Raw genomic sequence first — 19,680 nt, forward strand, 5'->3', positions numbered from 1 at the left:
ACTTAAATGACACTTGTTTGCCTTCCTCTCTCCCCAGGCTCTGGTGAAACACGTCCAGTCGAAAGGTTACCCCAACGAACGCTTCGAACTCCTCACCAACTTCCCCCGAAGGAAACTCTCCCACCTGGACTATGAGATCACGTTACAGGAGGCCGGCCTGTGTCCTCAAGAGACTGTCTTTGTGCAGGAGAGGAATTAGCACGAGTCCTGCCAGCCTTCCTCCCCATCCCTCTTCACCCGGGACACCGACTCTTGAAATATGCAGTTGAGGGGCTGGGATTGCACTGCTGGAATCGGGCCCTTCTCTTGCTTCTTCCTTTCTCCTCCTCTACTGACCTAACGGGAGCGTTGCGAGTTTTATTTCCTTCTCAGCTTGGGCCCTGCGGAGAGCACGGGGAAGAACATCTTCCCTTTATTTTCGTGGGATAGAGCGAAACAATAACCTCTGTACCCAGTATGCTGGGGCTTGGAGTGGCCATGACACACGTACCCTTCTCGCTGCTATTCCTAAATCTGTTTGGTTTAATTTATTTTTGAAAATAGTGTGTGGTAAGGCACTGAATCATCTCTCTGTAAAGGAGAGTGTGTAATCTTCAGTATTTCCTTTGATTCTCTACACGGTCTCCATTAACCTTGCGGCCTTCTCAAGGGTTCACTTATCTGGGGTTTGGGAGGAGCTGTGGTCAAATACTCTGCTCCCATCTAATTTAAAGGCTTTTAGATTGCGTGTATGTTTTCCTCCTGCTTTAAATGCTGCCGGTGGACATAGGAAAAGAAAAAACAACCAACCAAAAAAGAACCACCACCCAGCTATGGTCTATATGGCATTGACTGCTTGGCCCAGGGGAAAAGCAGCATTTCTGCTGGTGGGGTTTCCAGTTGGTCTCTCCCCACCATCCCCTACACGTCTCCTTTTTACTTTCCCTCAGGATTATGCGAATGATGATGGAAGGTGGCAGGATACCGCCAAGATTTTGGGCTCTCCGGAAAACACCTGTTGTAAAAAACTTGATCGTTGGCTTTTAGCACTGTGTTTTGTTTCGCTTTCCCCAGGACTGACCGAGTTGCGTGGGCATTTCAGAGCGCTGACCGCGACTGAGCAGGACAGCGAGTGCGAGGCAGGTTGTCTTTCATTAATTTAAAAACATGCACAGCCTTGTCACGCTGTGGACTGTCTCCATGTCAGTCTATACCTGGGAGGTGATATGGAAAGCGACCAGGTTATTTAGGCTTTTTTTCAGCTCTGGGAGCTGGCACCAAAGTCCTGGGCCGTGCTTGTTTGCCCAGTGTCTTCTCTAGACCTTGAGTTGTCGACCCATTGGTATTTCAGTGGGATCAAAGTTAACTAAGACAGCCATCCTCAAGTTGGGCCTTAAATTTGTGCATTTACAACTAAGAACTCGGTTTAGCGTGTTCTTCATCAGTGAGGAAAAAGGCATGTGAGACCTACTGTGACTGCTAACGTTTCTGCAGCTTCGGACGATTATGCTTGTTAAAGAAAAAAGACTTAAGTGATCAGAAATTTACCATAGACTAAAACTTTTCAAGCTGTTTTGCCTTTAATTTCATACTAGCCTGCATACCTTGGAGTCTTTAAATGTAGGAAATCACAGAAAACGCCTCACATTCCCCATGCTAGTGTTAGCTCACCACTGTCTTCTGCTCATCGTTGAGGTTTTACATGTAATCATACAATTGTATAAATTGATTTCCCTTCTGCACAAAACTATTTTGTGTTGTGCGGCAAGATGCGCTATGAGGAAAGCAAAGTCAGGTCGCGGTTTCCTGATCAATGGTTGATGTGGCGCCAGATTTGTGATGGGGGCTGGGAAGGGAATCGCGAAGCCAGCGGACGAGTCGGGATGTTGGTGTTTGGGCTGTGAAGCAGCTGAAAGATCCTTTGTGTCCCTATGATATCCAAACTCATCACTCGGACAGAAGGAAACCCTTTCTGTGTAGGCCTAATGCTTCCCTAAGCAGCTTTGGCTGTCTCGTTGAAATAACTCTGACCTTTTTTCTGCCTTGGAATGCGTTCCCTCTGCTGTGGTTAAGCCACAGGAAAATTCCGGCGGGCTGCCAGCAGGACGTGGCACCGACGCGTGTACAGATGGTCCTTTGGTGTCCCTTGGGCAGGCCGGCATGGGAGCGCCTTGACCTTTCTGCTCGCCTGCCTTTGCGGTTCCACCGCTCCTGTGAGGTGTGGCGGGTTGGTTGTGTTTTCTGGTGGAGGGCAAGCTCTGTTTTGGGCAGACCTGGGTTTGTACCCGCTCTGGGAACGTGATTCCACGTTGGCTTTTGTAGCAGTTAAGTTAAACATACAAAATTGACTCTGCCCTTTCAGTCCTAGGTCTGTCTTATTGGTGGCTCTCTTTTCTTCTCCTTCTCCTTCTCCTTCTCCTTCTCCTTCTCCTTCTCCTTCTCCTTCTCCTTCTCCTTCTCCTTCTCCTTCTCCTTCTCCTTCTCCTTCTCCTTCTCCTTCTCCTTCTCCTTCTCCTTCTCCTTCTCCTTCTCCTTCTCCTTCTCCTTCTCCTTCTCCTTCTCCTTCTCCTTCTCCTTCTCCTCTCCTTCTCCTCTTCTTTCTTTCTCCTCTCTTCTTGTCCCTCTGCCCTCCCCTACCATACATGCAGCTAAGTTGTTATTAATGTCTTGAAGCAATCTGATAGAAAGTCATCATTAATCTGATATCAAATCCTCCCTGTATCAGCAGCAGGGAAGCGTCAGGGAGCCTCAACTTCTTCCATCAGTTCTTCCCCTGGAGAGACCACGGGCTGCGTGGTCCCGTACCAGGAACCTTCCTTCCCCATCACTTGGAGCCAAGGCAGCTGACAGCTCCTTCCTTTCCTCTGTGCTCAGAAGTAACCTCACACTCATCACCTCGCTCTCCAAACCAAACTGGGAGCCCTAGGTCAGTCCGCTCTTCATTCCTTTTGTTACGCGAGGAAGCAGACGTTGCCTGCAGCAGGTTTATTTTTAAACCATTGAGGAATGTGTCTCTTGGGCACAGTAAATGGTTTTGCTGGCTGGTGTGGCGGCACCAGGAGTGCTTATGCTCTCACTTAATTTTTTGTTTCTTGGAGTTTTATTTAGAAAAATATTACTCTTTTAATAACCTAATGTGTGTCCATCAGCTGTGCTGCTGCTGTTTGCACCAGCCGGGATAGAACCTTTTCACGCCTTCATTCATATTCGAAGCCCTTTGGAGCTTGGAGGAACATGGCTGAAAACGTCACCCACGTTACAGCTCTGGCAGCTTGTAGCAGTGAAGGTACAAGCTCATTGGGCTCCGTTTATAAACCATTTGTCACAGTCATTTCTAGATGTTCAGTCTGACGTTCAAATCGCTTTTGACAAGGTTGGAAAAAAAAAAAGCCTTGAATCTCAGATTGCAAAAGGAGATGTTGGAATATGCAGGAGAGAGGAAAGAAATCCTTCAAAGGCTGTGGCTTGTGGCTTCCCACGGGTGTTGCTTGGCCATAATTCGGGTGTTGTTTGGAGGAGCAGAAGCACATGCAGACGGTGGGAATAGAGAACTGAACAGAACTAACATGTTTCAGGCCTTATCCTGTTGATGTTTCCTGTTGGCTTCTCCCTCGTGATCCTTCAGAGGCCCAGGGAAGGATTTGGGGTCTTCCCAATCATACCTGCACTAAATCAAGCTGATTGAGCAGCATCAGCCTCACACTGTTCCCTCCCAGCAGCAAAAGGGCAGGTAAAGGCTGCACCAGACGTTTCTGGGCATACACGAGAGGCCTTGAGTTGCCATCTGTGATTATTACATTTCTGACGTTCGGGGGCTGAAGTGTGTTGCCCTTTCTGAGAAATCAGATAAGTTAACACCATTATTAAAAGAATGCGCATGTGTGCGCATAGTACCCTGTAAAATAGTTGTCTCTAAAAAGGCACCCAAAGGTACTGTTGTTCCAAGTGGATTTAAACAGCAATTTTGCATCAGCATAGTTTCCAGAGCTGCTTCACTATTACAGAACAACACCTCTCATCCGTAAAGCACATCGCTTGTTCGCTACTGCAAACAGCATTTCACATTGTCCGCGACTTTCTTAGCTGCATTTTTTAAAGATTTTATATACTCAGCTGCACCAACTTCCATTTACTGCTGGTTTGTGCCCTTGCAGAAACGGGCAGCCAGTGTTTGAATAAATAAACCTCACTGCTGAAAGGCCGAGTGTCGGGAATTGCTGTTCTTGCCCGAGCACTGAGCTTTTTCGCAGCAACTCGGGAGCCACAAGGGCTAAAGGAAAAGCAACTTTCTTTTGGGGACAAAGCATCACTTGTACTGCGTTCGTCAGGTTCCAAACGCCGGGGAGATGCATCAAATGTGATGGGTTTGGGTTCTTTCTAAACTGTGTGGAAACAGGTAACACCTGTGTGGGAGTGTCCGTGTGAATGGGAAAACGTGTCGTTTCAGGAATTTCTTTAGTGTTTCTGCCTTCTTAGTTTGTAGTAAATGTCACTGCTTGCTGCTTGTTTGATTCCTCTTTAGTCAAGTTAGTAAGAATATTCCCAGAGGAGAAGGGGTGGCAGGGATGCGCTTGAGACGGGTGAAGTGCAAAGTCTCGGTCCCGCACCGACTGCATGTGCCTTGTCGAGCTGGTTTAACAGATCCAAATCCCTCTTCTATTTATCCCTTTCTATTTATTTATTTTAACAGAAAATACTTTCTACAAACGCAACAGCTGCGGGTTTACAGGAGAAACAAAACGCGTGTCGAGCCCTATATTGGCCATCCACGGCGTTGGCAAGACCGACAGTCGCGTGTTTGGAGTTGATCTGAACACATTTAGTGGCCGGCTGTTGAGGTTTGTTGGTTGACGTTCTGCAAAGAGAGTCTTGCTGAGGTTTTCTCTGTCCGAGCCCAAGATCTCACCGCGGTTTGGTGATGTTAATATGTGCTCCTGAACTGGCGAGGTTAATGGATTCCCTTTCGGTCGTGGTGTACAGGGCGACTTTTACTCCAGTCCCCTCTTGTCCGTGAGATGCTTAATGTCTGTCCGCCCCCAATAAATATAGCCATATGTATATACTTATATATACACACACACACGTGTTTTTAATCGGAGAACGTGGCACTTGACATCAGTGCCTCAACCTGCCTCAGTTTTAAATGGGTAAATAACGAGTGATTGCAGAAGTTCGGGATTTGGTCGCTGTCATTAATTACTGTGAGTGTCTGCAGTACGGAGAAAAGTCGTTTTGTAATTGCTCGTTAAATGCTGCTGAGACACTGAGGTATAGCAGGATCAATGGTAGAAGTCTGTGGAGTGGGGGGACAAGGTGCTATTTTAGAGAACAGATGTACGTGAAGAACATCTGGGTAAAACCCCACTCAGAGACACGGTGCCTCATCAGAGACACCAGACCATAGGGTAGATGGTTTTTACAAAATGAGCCTGTTTCCTCTAATTGATGAACTTAGGGTTTCAAAATTATGTGTTTGCCTGTCGGTTTTTACAGTAGTCACCTTATTCTTCAATGATGGCGACTCCATGTGGGAGGAGGGAGAGGATTAATTGGGAAGATTTCAGCTCACTGTGCTGGGAGGGACCAAACTCAAGGAAACCTCTGATCTATATACACAACTGCTGCATTTTTTTATAAATATATGTAAATGTCCTATTGTAATATTTGATCCTGGAAATAAAACAAACTGTTTTCAGTAGCTTTCTGCATCTCTTGGCTTTTGGGTTGTGGGTTTTTCGTTGGTTTAGTTCCTGCATTACATGGAGTTTTTTCCTTAAGGTTATTGGGGTAGAAGGGAAGAAAATCAAACTGAGTTCCCTATAGGTGAGTATATGAGTTGTTAGTAAAACTGTCAGCCAAAACTTCAACCCATTACAAAATCTCGAAGTGAGACAAACCTTTGGTAGGAAAAATACCCTCGTGGAACTGAATAGAAAGAGGCAGGGCTGGGATTTTCCATCCTTCCCAAAGGAAGAGCGGAGAACACATGGCTTTTCTATTCTGAACCATCCACGTCCTCCTCGCTTTTCCAAGCCTGTCTGGGGGCTGACTTCAGTTTTTCGGTGTATGCACCTCTCCTCATGGTATTAACAGGACAATTGCTGTTTCTGTGATGAAGACTCGCTTGTGCGCCTTTCAAGGCTGGAGAACAGCCTGATCCCTTCGTGCAGCTTATATTTCCCCTTCCAACTGAGTCGGAAATATGTTTCATCACAGTCTGCGGGTCAAGGAATTACAGGGTAAACTCAAGATACCTCATTTTTAATGTATCTATTTTTCCTTTCTGCAGACTCCTTCGAACTTGTAACTGCTTTGGTTTATCTCATCTGAAGTGATAAATCAGGTGAAGTTCATAAAGAAGCTAAAGCAAATGCTGTGTTGTCCAGCAGCATCGTGTTGGTGCTTCTTCAGTCCGAGTTTGAGCCACAATCTCCGTGCAGGGCTTGTCTAAGGGATCACTGTTGACAGCAAACATCCCACACCTGATTTGAGAGGAGTCTTAGCTCGCTCGCAGCAGAAACAGGTCTAGAGATGCTACTGAGAGGAGTGGGAGACACCACGCAATCGTGGACAGGACAAGGTGGGCACAGAATGGTTCAGTCTCACCGATTCAAACTCAACTCAGCCTCTTTGATTCTCCTGGAACCCAAACCACACCTGAAACCCGGCCTGCTACGCAATTCCCAGAGGAGTTTGGGGAAGCAAAGAGCTGGGGAACCTGGTTAAGAGAGTGGATGTAGTGGTTATAAAAACCTCACCGACCTCAGGAAGAGCCATTGCCAACCGTGACCTGCAAACCGTGCAGCAGAGAGGCAGAGTCCTCTAAGTGTGACGGGATAAATGCACAGAAAGCAGCTGGGATGAAAGCGACCGGCATCTCTTCAGCTGCGATCGGGAGCTGGGGAAGGTGTGAGCAGGAGGACGGGGCCGGGCCAGCATTGATCTGCATGGGGCCGTGTTGGGCAGCGCCGTGGCCGGGTGACTCGGCAGCGAGTTACTTGCCCGTAATTGCTGTGCTGAGGCTTTCATAATTCAGTTCTGGTGTGAGAAAGGGGAGCATGCGGCCGCTCACGGTGCCTGGGAAAGCCACATGGGGCTAAAATTACTCTCAGAGCCTCGGGCTGGGTGGGTGTAAGGGGAAGATCAGCGACGCTGCGGGGAAAAGATTCACCCTGACACTTCCCGCTGGGCGGCACGGGGGTTTTCTGTGGGAGATGATGGATCAGATCATGTGTGTGGCCACGCAGGAAGCTCAGATTGCTGTGACGTAGAAAAGGGCACAAGATGAGGTTGCAACACATTTTCTTCCAGCAAAGTGAAAAACACTTCCTCTCTAAGTAAAATAAAAAAAAGGAAGGAGAAATTGGATTATTCTCAGCAGTCCTGCAGGTCCTACATGTTTCTCCTTGGCTCCTGTCTGCTTTTCAGAGGCCGATTCATGTTATTTAAGAATAAAACGGGGATTTACGTGCTGGTGCAAACTCCGATTTTCCTTTCAGAGGAATCATTATTCACATAGTCTGCTCCTCTCAGCTTATTTTTTCCTAGACTAAGGGAATTGGCTGATGTAACACATCCATCTCTTTCCACGTGGCACTCAAGGGCTCCAACTCCATTTCCTGCTTCTCCCAACAAACAGCGGCACGTTGTCCTTAGGGCAGGTTTTACATTCTCGCTGCTCCCGTACTCCTTGGTTTGAGGGCCGGAAAAGCCGCTCTGAAGCGTGTTGGCAGATGCTACTTGTGTGCCTTACCCTGGGTAGAGCAAGTTGGGTTGTAAACCAAAAGGTAGTTGCCCCTTTCTATCAGAGCAAGACCATATGGGGGCTATAAGGCACTTACGCTTCGTTTCCCGTGGCTGTTGCAGAGGGGGAAACCCACGTCCCGAGCAGCTGATGTGCCACAGGCCCTCATGATGAACCCACAAGGAATACGAACCTTCTCCAAACTCTTCTTGGAGAAGAGTCTTCCTTTCCCCCACACGGCCCATGAGCAATTCCCCTCCTTCCTTGTGCTGCTGCAACTCCTCGGCCACAAAAACTGCCCCATTTTTGCTGGCTTTTTGTACTACAGCTTCCCTGTCTCCTGTTCTCAGACATGGAGGGAATGTTCTCCTGGTCCTGTTCCCATCTTGGAGCTGCTACCGTCAGACCTTCTCTGTGGGGACAGAAAAGGAGCTTCCACGTCACACACCATGGGCACCCCCAGTAGGACTTGGAAATGTCTGATGCCTTGCAATAATTAAAATATCCAGAAATAACCTTTCTCTCTCAATGTTACCACCAGGGTGCGAGACATACGTAATGGGGTTACGGTCAACACCTGGAGCAATCTGCGAAGAAGCAAAGGACAGGAGATGGGAAGCAGCGGTGATGTGAGAATGTGGATTTAGAAGCCTTTATTGAAAGACTAGTGTGCTCCCTCCTGTGCATAAAAATGAGAAGAGGCAAACCTGAACTGTTCAGCATCTGTGCACGAAGCTTCGCACGACGAGGGGAAATAAGGTGAAACGTGATGGATGAAGCCCTTGGTGGAGGACATGGACTTAAGGTGACAGAGAGACAGTGTTTGGTGTGGTCTGAAAGGAAAACGTTCTCTCTTAAATAGTCATTGTAGGTTGTTTCAGGAAAAAAGGCGTTTGCTGCTCGGGCAGTGGTCAAGGCATTTAGGGCAGACGTGGTAGAAGCCTTAAAATCTGAAGTTGTGCGTGTGCTGGTGGACTCGTGGCTTCTGCTGGTGACAGGGGACATAACGGAGCAGAGGGATCAGCCGCGGTGCCGGCGGAGGCCACCTCATTGAGATGGGACAGTCATCCTTCCTTCTGAGCCGCCGGCTGAGTGGGAGAGGAAGGATCATGAGTGATGCGGTGGGTGGACCTCGGGGTGGAGGAACAAGACGTGGAGCACACACCATAAATAGTCACCCATGGGCGACGCCTCCAGGACAGGGCCCATCCGAGGGGTGGACGCTGCTGGCTCCGCGGGGCACTGCTCCCAGGTAAGCCAGGACGGCAGGAGGACACGTTCCGTGGGCTTTGCTTGGATCCCCTTGCTTTTGGCCATGGAGACGTGCTGGCAGGATGGGAGTCAAAAGGGTCCTAACAGAGGCTGGTTCAGCTGCACTTTATCTCCACTTTTGGAGAGGTTTGTCTGTCTGCTGAGGTAGAAGAATGCAACTCATGCCAACCTGCTTCTTGCCCAAGGGGAGCCATGGAGAGCCTCCTGGGGCAAGGAGACCTGGGGAGAGGGCAGCGCTGGAGGGAAGGAGAGGCCTTGGGGGGTGAAGGGGAGACTTGCAGGAAACCACCAGAGCCTCTGGCTGGTGAGAGCGATCCCCGCTTGCTCCAGAGGAGCAAGAGCACTTCTGGAAGATCCTCCAAAGTAGGGAGGTGGGACTCACACTGGGTGCTCCTGGCTCTGGGGGGACAAGCACCCACCATCCCTGGACTGCAGGTGGGAGCGCAGTGAGGGCGGGAGGCCCTGAATTCCTTCGACCAAGGCAGGGAGGACAGACAGCAGAGGGGCAGTGAAGCTCCAGGATGGCTGGAGCTGCTGGTCCACCTTGGGCTCATTGGCTCTCCACGTTTTCCAACCCTGTCCCCCCACATTCAGCTCTCCCCGGCCCCGGCAGCCCCTGGGGCTGGTGTCCAGCAGCTCCCAGCGCCGCAAAGTCCCCTTGGGCTGTGTCCCCCGGGCTGTGCCGGGGCCGGACGCGCGGCCTGAGGCGGCTCTGCCACAGAAACAACCGTGCGGCGCCTCTTTGCTTCTGCTTTTGCAAAGCCAGAGCAAGCCTGAAATAAATCAGCCAGTGTGAGAAGCAGCTCGATTGGTGAAGGTTTGGAGGGGAAGCCGTGTGAGCAGCGGCTGAGCCCCTGGGTTTGTTGAGCTGGAGCAGAGCAGACTGAGCACAGAGCTCATGGGCTGCAGGTTCAGCAGGAGCAGGAGGGGCAGGGTGAGCTCTGCTCTGTGACAGTGACAGAGCCCAGGGAACAGCAGGAGATGTGCCAGGGAGGGTCAGTGGGACATGAGGAAAAGGTTCTTCACCCAGAGCTGCTGGACACTGAACGGGCTCCCCAGGGAGGTGTCACGGCCCCAACCTGACAGTGTTCAAGAAGAGACTGGACACCGTGCTCAGACACACGGGGTGACCTGTGGGGTTGTCATTGCAGGGACAGGAGTTGGACTCCATGATCCTTCCAACTCAGGACATTCTATGACTCAGGGAGGTTGTGCAAAACGGGTTGCAAACCACCGGGAATGGGGAAAATGCATAAAACCAACCCAAAGCAAAAATGAATGCAGAGTAGAGGAAACCTGGGAAGACGGGGCAACAGGTTGTGTTCAGCGGTCCCAGCGCAACTGATGGACATCCCGTGTCCATGGGGGAAGGAGAGAAAACTGACTTTGGCAAGGTGTCACCTGGAGATGGGCAAGCACCACATAGGTGAACCAGTAACTCCATAAAACACCAGCGGAGCTGGGTGCCTCGCCTGCGGGTAGCTGATAACCTCTTCTTAATTAACTAATTGTTTTCAGCATATCCAGACCAAGGGTAGGACCAGTGTGCGGTGGGGATGGAGTTGCTGCTGGATTTAATTGGAGTCTGATGTGCTTTCACAAGTCCTCGTCCAAGGATTCCAGCCCTTTCCTGGCTCATTGTAAGGGCTCAGAGTCAAATGGCGTTGCAGTGGTTGGGCTCCTGCCCGCAGGAACGTTTTGGAGGATTCGACCATGCGGGTCTCACGGTTTCAAGGCTTGGTGCAGGACTTGCCTTAAAGTCCCTAGCAAAGGAATATTAGGGTTAGTCTAAATTTGGACTTCTCCTTCTAGGATAAAATAGCTTAACATCAAGGAAACAGTTTGGCAGTGAAAGATTGGTATTAATATTGATTTTATTTTTAATATATGATTAATTAGACAGTGTGGGGAAAATAGAATTTCCTTTGGAAATTGCACTCAGTGCTGGTGGAGACAAAAAAAGCACAAATCAGCAAACTCCTGTGTACTCGCGGCTGGGAGATGGACTCAGGGTGGGGGAGCTGTGGGGCACCGGCGGGCCAAACCACAGAATGTCACATCCCAGAATGTCAGGGGTTGGAAGGGACCTGGGAAGCTCACCCAGTGCAATCCCCCCATGGAGCAGGAACACCCAGATGAGGTTACACAGGAAGGTGTCCAGGCAGGTTGGAATGTCTGCAGAGAAGGAGACTCCACAACCCCCCTGGGCAGCCTGGGCCAGGCTCTGCCACCCTCACCATGAAGAACTTTCTTCTCATATTCAAGCGGAACCTCCTGTGTTCCAGTTTGCACCCATTGCCCCTTGTCCTGTCACTGGTTGTCACCCAGAAGAGCCTGGCTCCATCCTCCTGACACTCCCCCTTTCCATATTGATCCCCAGGAATGAGTCCCCCCTCAGTCTCCTCTTGTCCAGCTCCAGAGCCCCAGCTCCCTCAGCCTTTCCTCACACGGGAGATGCTCCACTCCCTTCAGCATCTTGGTGGCTGCGCTGGACTCTCTCCAGCAGTTCCCTGTCCTGCTGGAACTGAGGGGCCACAACTGGACACAAGATTCCAGGTGTGGTCTCACCAGGGCAGAGCAGAGGGGCAGGAGAACCTGTCTGACCTACTGACCACCCCCTTCTAACCCACCCCAGGTACCATTGGCTTCCTGGCCACAAGGGCCCAGTGCTGGCTCACGGTCACCCTGCTGTCCCCAGGACCCCCAGGTCCCTTTCCCCTACACTGCTCTCTAAAAGGCAGCCCCTTCCTCTCCTCCTCTTCCTCCTGTCCCCGTGCAGGGTGGCCATGTGTGTGGGGAAGTGCAGCCGGATCGTGGGTCCCTGCCTGCTGGCGCTGGGCACACTCTCCATGGCCGCCAGCGTCCTCCTGCTCTTCCCTGGCGGGACGTGGCGGTACCTGGCCGAGGGGCACATCAGCCGACACGCCAAGGCCGTGCCGGGCGTCTGGGGCGGCGGCATCGCTGTGAGTACCGCGGTTCACACTGCGTCCTGCCTCGCGTCCTGCCTCATGTCCACGGAGCAGGGATGAAGGGATGGGGCTGGTGTCTCCTTTTTGTCCCCAGCTGCTTTTTCTCTCCGCAGGTGCTGCTGGCAGCGACCCACATCACGGCGGTGGGGTGGCGATGCGGCTGTGCCGGCTGCTCCGACTGCGGCACCCGGCGCAACGTAAGGAGGGGACCCCGTGCCAAAGCAGCCCCAGCTGGCGCATAGTGGGTGGCCCCAGGGGGGACATGACATGGTGCCACCTCTCCTGTGGTGGGACATGACATGGATCCTCCTGTCCCATGGTGGGATGTTGTAGGGTGCCCCTGCTCCCGCAGTGGAACGTGGCAGGGTGCCACCTCTCCCATGGTGGGACATGGTGGGGACCCTCCTGTCCCATGGCCCCATGGTGAGACATGGTGGGGAACCTCCTGTCCCGTGGCCCCATGGTGGGACATGGTAGGGACCCTCCTCTCCCATGGCCCCATGGTGGGACATGGTGGGGACCCTCCTGTCCTGTGGCCCTATAGCGGGACATGGTGGGGAACCTCCTGTCCCATGGTGTGACATGGTGGGGACCCTTCCTCTCCTGTGGCCCCATGGTGGGACATGGTGGGGAACTTCCTGTCCCATGGCGTGACATGGTTGGACATGGTGGAGACCCTCCTCTCCTGTGGCCCCATGGTGGGACATAGTAGGGACCCTCCTCTCCTGTGGCCCCATGGTGGGACATGGTGGGGACCTTCCCATCCCTTGGCCCTATGGTGGGACATGGTGGAGACCCTCCTCTCCTGTGGCCCCATGGTGGGACACAGTAGGGACCCTCCTCTCCTGTGGCCCCATGGTGGGACATAGTAGGGACCCTCCTCTCCCATGGCCCCATGGTGGGACATGGTGGGGACCTCCCCATCCCTTGGCCCTATGGTGGGACATGGTGGAGACCCTCCTGTCTCACGGTGAGACATGGTGGGGACCCTCCTCTCCTGTGGCCCCATGGTGGGGACCTTCCTGTCCCATGGCCCCATGGTGGGACATGGTGGAGACCTTCCCGTCCCTTGGCCCCATAGTGGGACATGGTGGAGACCCTCCTGTCCCACGGTGAGACATGGTGAGGACCCTCCTCTCCTGTGGCCCCATGGTGGGATGTGATGGGTGGCCCCTCTCCTGTGGCAGGCTGTGGCAGGGTGCCACCTCTCCCATGGCCCCATGGTGGGACATGGCACAGATTCCCCTCTCCCCTGGTCCCGTGGTGGGTGCCCCCTCTCCTGCGTTGTGTCACAGCAGGCTGCCACCTCTCCTGTGGCCCTGTGGTGGGACGTGGCATGGACCCTCCTCTCCAATAATCCCATGATGGGATGTGGTAGGGTGCCCGCTCTTCCATGCTGGGTCATGTTGGGGTGTCCCCTCTCCTGTGGCCCTGTGGTGGGACGCTCCATGGTGCCACCTCCCCAGAGGACAGGGCTCTGCCCCACCAGGCTCCATGCAGCAGCTCCCTGCCCGTCCCACTCGCTGCCCACTTCTGTCCAGCTCAAAACAACCCACTGACCTCTCCATCCTCAACCTCCACTCATGAGGCTGAAGCCCTTTGTGGTGAAAGGGAGTTTTGCCCCCTTAGCAAACTCCACCAGCAACACACAACAACGTTATTGGAGCCCATCTGACTTTCGGTCCTCTCCGGTGTTCCCCACAGGCTTTTGTCTCCGCTGTGCTCTCCAAGCTGGCACTCCTGGGTGCCGCCGCCTGCTTTGTCCTCTCCGGGGTGGGTTTGACCAATGGACCCCTCTGCTTCTACAACACCACTGAGCACGGCCCCCTCTGGGGTTACCCCTTCCTGGATGCCGGTGGCCAGGAGCCTGACATCAGGTAAGGCAGTGAGGCTGAGTCGCTGGTGCCACCTCATCAGCTTATTGCTAATTAAGTTGGTGTTATTTATGGTAGGTAGAGTTGGTGGGTTTGCTGGTGGTGATGCAGTAACTCAAGAGGTCTTCACCTTACACAGGTTTCTGCATGGGTCACAACAACCCCATGAGTGCTCTGGGCTTGGGAAAGTGCCCAGTGGAAAAGGACCTGGGGGTGTTGGTGACAGCGGCTGAACATGAGCCAGCGTGTGCCCAGGTGGCCAAGAGGCCACCAGCACCCTGGCTGGTACCAGCACTGGTGTGGCCAGCAGGCCCAGGGCAGTGACCGTCCCTGTGCTGGGATCTGGGGAGCCCAAACCGCGAATCCTGGGGGCGGTTTTGGGCCCCTCAAGCCAAGAAAGGCCTTGAGGTGCTGGAGCGAGTGGAGAGAAGGGAACGGAGCTGGTGAGGGGCTGGAGCACAAGTGTGATGGGAGCGGCTGAGGGAGCTGGGGGGTTCAGCTGGAGAACAGGAGCTGAGGGGAGACCTTCTGATCTCTGAACTGCCTGAAAGGAGCTTGGAGCCGGGGGGGGGTCGGGCTCTGCTCCCCAGGAACAAGCGCCAGGAGCAGAGGAAACGGCCTCAAGTTGCGCCAGGGGAGGTTGAGGTTGGATGTGGGAACAATTTCTTCCCCAAAGGGCTGTGGGGCATTGGAACAGGCTGCCCAGGGCAGTGCTGGAGTCACCATCCCTGGAGGGTTGGACAGACGGACATGAGGTTCTCAGGGACATGGGGCAGTGCCGGGGGTGGGGGAACGGTTGGACTTGATGGTCTTTTCCAACCAAAGCAATTCTGTGATTCTGCAGTTCCTCCCATCCCCATCACCCTGCACACCCCGCTTATCCTCGGATGAAGGACGGGGTGGCTGGGGCACTCATCTGTGGCAGAAAGAGACGTGATTCCTGCCCCTCCATGGGGCAGCACTTTGCATCTCCTCTTCTCCCCGTGGCGCAGGGTAGAGAACTACCTCTACGATCATCACACCTGGAGCACCTGCCTGGAGCCGGCGGGTGTCGTGGCCTGGAACATCATCCTCTTCTCCCTGCTGCTGCTCGTCAGCGCTGCTGAGATGGTGCTGGCCTCCCTCCAGATCCTCAACGGCTGCCTTGGCTGCCTCTGCGGCTTCTGCGAGGGCAAGTAGGGACCCGCGGCAGTGCCGGAGGCTGCTGCTCGGAGGAGGTGATGTCCCCCGCCGTCCCTTGGCGGTGACAAATGCCCCGGCAGGAATATGGCACAGACTGTGAGCTCCACTCAGTGCAAGACAGACGGACTCCCCCACAGGGGACAGACACCCGGGATGCTGACAGGAGGTGCGTGGGTCGGTGTGCACAGGGCTGCCCCCTGCCCGGGCGATGCCTCTCCCTCCACCCAGGGGCCTGGCAGACTTTTGGGGTTGGGAACCAGCCCCGTGAGCGATGGAGGTGAGGACCTGGCTCCTGGCATGAGCCCAATGGCTTCCCCGGCTGCTCCTCGTCAGCATCCACCTGCCCAAGTGCAAAATGTGACACGATTGTATTTATAGAGATAAGAGCTGGAACACTAATCTATTTTTGTTAATCAATCTGTGTTGCTCTTTATCTCCATGTGGGTGGGAGAGGCTTCCAAAACCCAGGAGACCAGAGGAACTGAGCCGGGCTCCGGCTGGGGCTGGGAAACATGGATGGAGTCATGCTGGGGGAGGCAGTGCTGGAACTGAGGTGTAGCCCCCCCAAAAATACTCGCCCATACACACAGAACTATGTGCAGCAAATGTGAGGAGCAGCCGCACATCCCCAACCGGCCCCGAGCCCATCGCACCACCCGCCGCTGTGCTCCCAGGGCTGTCACCGGTGTCAGTGTGTCCTCCATCCCTGTGCCCTTGTCCCCTAAACCTTTACAGGGACCGAGCATGGGGACAGACCTGAACCGGCCTGTGCTGCAAGGACGTTTACCCCAAAAATGGTACGGGTGGGTGGAAAGTTAGCAATGTTCATGGTAGTTTAAAAACAAAAGCCATTAGCCAGATTAAACAGTAACTGGGTGATTTCAGAGAGACCATTGAGAAGACGAGGATTTGGCTCTAACAGGATCATTAAAAAGGAGCAAGTAAAAAAGGAACATAAACATTTATGACCATGGGAGGAAAACCCCCGGAGCAGAGTGGTAGCACCAGGTACAGCACAGCCAGAGCATCATGTCCCCCACATGCGGGTGACACAGGGTGTCCCCAGCTCCCTGCTCCCCCCCAGTGCTGCTGGTGCCCCCGTTATGTATTTTATGGGGTGGCTCACGTGCTCAGGAGGGAACCTGAGGCAGGGCTGGTGGCACAAGCCTCCCTGCCCAACCAACTATATAATTAAAAAAGTAGCAATAGGAATGAGATAACCCCCAGTTTTGGGATGTTAGTGCACGGCTCCTGCATGACGTGGTGTCAGGACCCCAGGCTGAGAGCATCCTTGTGTGCTGGGCTGGTGGCCTGGGGACCTGGAGGGAGCCGACCTGGGGGGCACTAGGAGACAAGGCAGCTCTTTCGGCCCCACTTGCCATGGCGCAGGGTGGGGGGACCGTCCCGCTGGGGAGCAGTGGCTGCCAGGGGGATGTTCTGGAGCACGTCGTGCAGCGTGAACATGCTGAAGGAGATCTGCTCATAGGGCGACCGCGTTCCGTTCTCATAGAGACAGGCAAAAGCGATGGCCGGGCCACCAGTGATGGAGGCCTCGTTGTAGGGCAGCTCCATGTAAGCCAGGTCTGAGTAAGCGCTTGGGCCCTCGTAGATGACCCAGGGCTCGGTCCAGCTCTCCACGTCCCTGGGGAAGGTGCTCAGGTGAACCCCCATGTTGACCCGTGACATGGAGCTGGTAGGATGGGAGTAGAGGACCCACGTCGGTGCTTGGAAGAAAGCAGGGGGGCTGGGGCTCACTGTGGGGTCCCCTCGGACTGAAGTGATGCTGTGGGCATGACAGTGACGCTCTGGGGAAGGACAACCCTTCTCAGGCTCAGCTGGCTCGTGGTGGCTGCTGGTGGCCACAGTGGGCGGCTTATCACCTGCTGCCTGCCCCGGGGACAGGTACCGAAACTGCTGGAGCATCCCAGGGAGCAGACAGTGAGCCGAGCCCTGGAGGGACATCACAGGGTCCCGTGGAGCAGTGGGGACATACACAAAAGGTGCAGGGAAGCCAATGATGCTGCCGTGACAGCCATGAGGGGGCTCGACCAGCCGCTGGACCAGCTGCCCCCCGTGGAAGACGGCCCCATCGTCCGTGCTGAGCGCCTGGACCCTGAAGCCCAAGGGGCTGCGGGCGTTGCAGTAGAGGACATTGGAACCGTCCTCCTCGTCCACCGAGACCAGCTGGCACTCGCCCGTCTGCAGGTTGGGGATGAACTCGCCGAAGTGCCAGCACCGGCCGTGGTCGTCGCTGTAGAAGGCAAAGGAGTGAGGGGTGGTCTTGCATAGCTGCCCGAAGCACTCCTTGCAGTCGATGTGGTAGCTGTAGGCGGGCACCAGCAACCGCCCTGACCGCAGCTGGATCCCGTGCCCGGGGCCCAGGGCAAATGTCGCCCAGTCTGAGGAGCAGAGAGGGGATGGAGGTGAAGAGTGGCCTCCATGGTGCCACTGCCACACCTGAGGTTATAGGGTCTCCAGAGCACCCCCCAGCCTGGCCAAGCAAGGTGGGGGAGTGGGAGGGCAGCAGAGCCCCACACTGCCCCGTTGTCCTCACAGTCATGGAATCATCTTGGTTGGAAGACGCTCGTCAAGTCCAAGCATTCCCCCAGCCCTGTCCCTGCCCCATGTCCCTGAGAACCTCATCTCCATCTGTCCAACCCTCCAGGGATGGTGACTCCAGCACTGCCCTGGGCAGCCTGTTCCAATGCCCCACAGCCCTTTGGGGAAGAAATTGTTCCCCACATCCAACCTCAACCTCCCCTGGCGCAACTTGAGGCTGTTTCATCCTATTGCTTGCTACTTGGGAGCAGAGCCCTCTCCATCTCCCCTCCACCATGCAAGCAATATGGATGCTCTCTCTATCCCTTCTGTCCTCTGCTTGGATTCCTCTTCCACTCCATCTAATTGATGCTCATGGGCTTCCTACCCTGAGGCCACCTTTGTGCACACCACAGGTGGCTCCAGGGGGCCAAACCCCAGGTGCACCCTCCTGCTGCCTGTCCTCCCACTCCTTGCCCCTCTCTGGTGGGCTACCTTTGATGGCTCCACCGATGACCTGCTGCGTCAGGTCTGTGGCCGCGCTCCAGCTCAGGCCCTGGTCGGTGCTGGTGACGCAGCAGAGGCGGGTGACGTTTTGGCCGGTGACGATCTGGTAGGCTTCGGGCGTCCTGCCCAGCACCGTGATGAAGAAAAGGAAGAGGGTGCCGGTGAACTCGTCGTACAGCGGGCAGGGGTTCATGGAGCGGTGGTGCTGCAGCGTCGCCGTCTCCAGCACACGCATGTCATCCCACTGCCCGGCGGGGAGGAGAGGATAGAGAGGGGTGAGACCCACCCCACGTCACCCAACACAGCGTCCCCTTTTCTCCAGGAGCTCAGCTGTGCCCCGCACAAGCAGTGGAGGACAACCGCCCCACTGTTCCTGTGTCCCAGCCCAGCGCATCCCCTCGGCCCCGGCGCGTCCCCCGTCCCACCTCCACGTAGCTGCCATAGACGGAGCCGCGGCGCAGCACCAGCAGGTTGGCGTGGGTGTCGTCGGCGCTCAGCCGCTCCTCGGCAAACGCCAGCAGCTTGGCCACGCAGGGCAGGTAGAGCAGGGCAGGCACGCGGTACGTGACGCCGTTGGATTCCTTCTCGAAGAGCACGGTCCGGGCGGGGAAGTGCCGGGAGCCCATGGCGCCTGCGGCAGAAACGTGCGTCCCCACCCCGGTGGGGTGATGGGGGAGAGATCGGCTGGGAGCTGGGTGGTCCTTGGAGAGGTTTGGAGCTTAACTTGGGTTTGGGGAACCCCCCCAGGAGCACAGGTCACTATGGGCAAGGATGGGGTCACCACAGCTCAGCGGTGGGACAGGAGTTGGGGTAATACCAAAGACACTGACCTGGGCTACCCCGAAATAAGATTAGATTGATCTTCAAGGGGCCCTTCAAAAGAGGGTTCTGGTAAATTGACACCAGTCAGCACAGGGCAGGTGTGACCAGCATTTCCCCACTCCCATCGCCCAGCGGGTGTTGGGGACCAGAGCCTGTCCCCGCACAACCAAGACCCTGGGACCAGCCCAACATCAGGGACAGTTTTGCTCCTCGTTTCCCCTGCACAGAAAACCTGGGTGCACGACACAAACTGCGGGGTCCCTGGCCAAGCTGTCCCTGCGGCAGTGGGGTACACGCTGTCCCCAAGCGCCTTTCCTTCGGGGACAGCAGCAGTGACACCAGGGTGATGTGTCCCTGGTTGTCACCATGGGATGAGACGGGCATCCCATTGGAACAGCCAAAAGCAGCTGTCACTCGTGTTTTAATTAGGAGCTTTCGCTGATCAGCCGCCCCACGGAGAAAGCGAAGTCACTCACCGGGTCTCGCTCGGCTGGGGTGTCCCCTCGGTCCCTGTCCCCTGTCACGGGGTAACGCCAGCTCCCGCAGCCGCCGGCTTCTGCAGAGCCCGCTGCCCCCCACAGGGTCCCCCCACCGATGGTCACGGGGCTCCCGCAGCGGCGTGGCCGCAAAAAAGCCCTGAGTCAGCAGAGGCTGCAGCACAAAGGCCCCGTTATTGAGCCGGGGGCCCCGTGGCTGCTGAACCGTCTTGCTCGGATCCCCTGAGAAGGGAGGCAAAGGGAGCCATGGGGGGTGTTTGCATTGCCTGCCTCAGTTTCCCTCCTCCCACAGGCCG

The 19,680-nt window shown here is 54.8% G+C and overlaps 3 protein-coding genes across 9 annotated transcripts in view; 2 read left to right on the forward strand and 1 right to left on the reverse strand.

Moving 5' to 3' along the window:
* UBXN7 (UBX domain protein 7) overlaps positions 1 to 5,677 on the forward strand; it is a 34,878-nt gene extending 29,201 nt beyond the window's left edge. Inside the window, exons 11-13 of one of the 7 annotated variants that reach the window (XM_082056937.1) lie at positions 38 to 2,905; positions 3,129 to 3,709; positions 4,670 to 5,677. In XM_082056937.1, the coding sequence (XP_081913063.1) occupies positions 38 to 199 (162 nt within the window). In that variant the 3' untranslated portion in view covers positions 200 to 2,905; positions 3,129 to 3,709; positions 4,670 to 5,677. Of the gene's footprint in view, positions 1 to 37; positions 2,906 to 3,128 lie in introns of all 7 variants that reach the window. The other 6 variants (XM_082056936.1, XM_082056935.1, XM_082056933.1 and 3 more) reach the window with 6 other exon arrangements.
* Positions 5,678 to 8,778: 3,101 nt separating this feature from the next.
* On the forward strand, positions 8,779 to 15,414 carry TM4SF19 (transmembrane 4 L six family member 19; the record flags this gene model as incomplete). Its single annotated transcript, XM_082056940.1, has 5 exons — positions 8,779 to 8,975; positions 11,775 to 11,958; positions 12,078 to 12,161; positions 13,669 to 13,841; positions 14,831 to 15,414. The coding sequence occupies 5 exons, from the start codon at positions 8,779 to 8,781 to the stop codon at positions 15,015 to 15,017; spliced, it is 825 nt and encodes a 274-aa protein (XP_081913066.1). The 3' UTR covers positions 15,018 to 15,414.
* Positions 15,415 to 16,364: 950 nt separating this feature from the next.
* Positions 16,365 to 18,691, reverse strand: NEU4 (neuraminidase 4; the record flags this gene model as incomplete). The annotated part of the gene is made up of 3 exons (XM_082056420.1): positions 16,365 to 17,419; positions 18,054 to 18,309; positions 18,491 to 18,691. 3 exons carry the CDS (start codon positions 18,689 to 18,691, stop codon positions 16,365 to 16,367), a joined length of 1,512 nt encoding a protein of 503 aa, XP_081912546.1.
* Positions 18,692 to 19,680: the final 989 nt, after the last annotated feature.

The sequence above is a fragment of the Streptopelia decaocto genome (assembly GCF_964273445.1).
Source record: "Streptopelia decaocto genome assembly, chromosome: 6".
NCBI lineage: Eukaryota > Metazoa > Chordata > Aves > Columbiformes > Columbidae > Streptopelia > Streptopelia decaocto.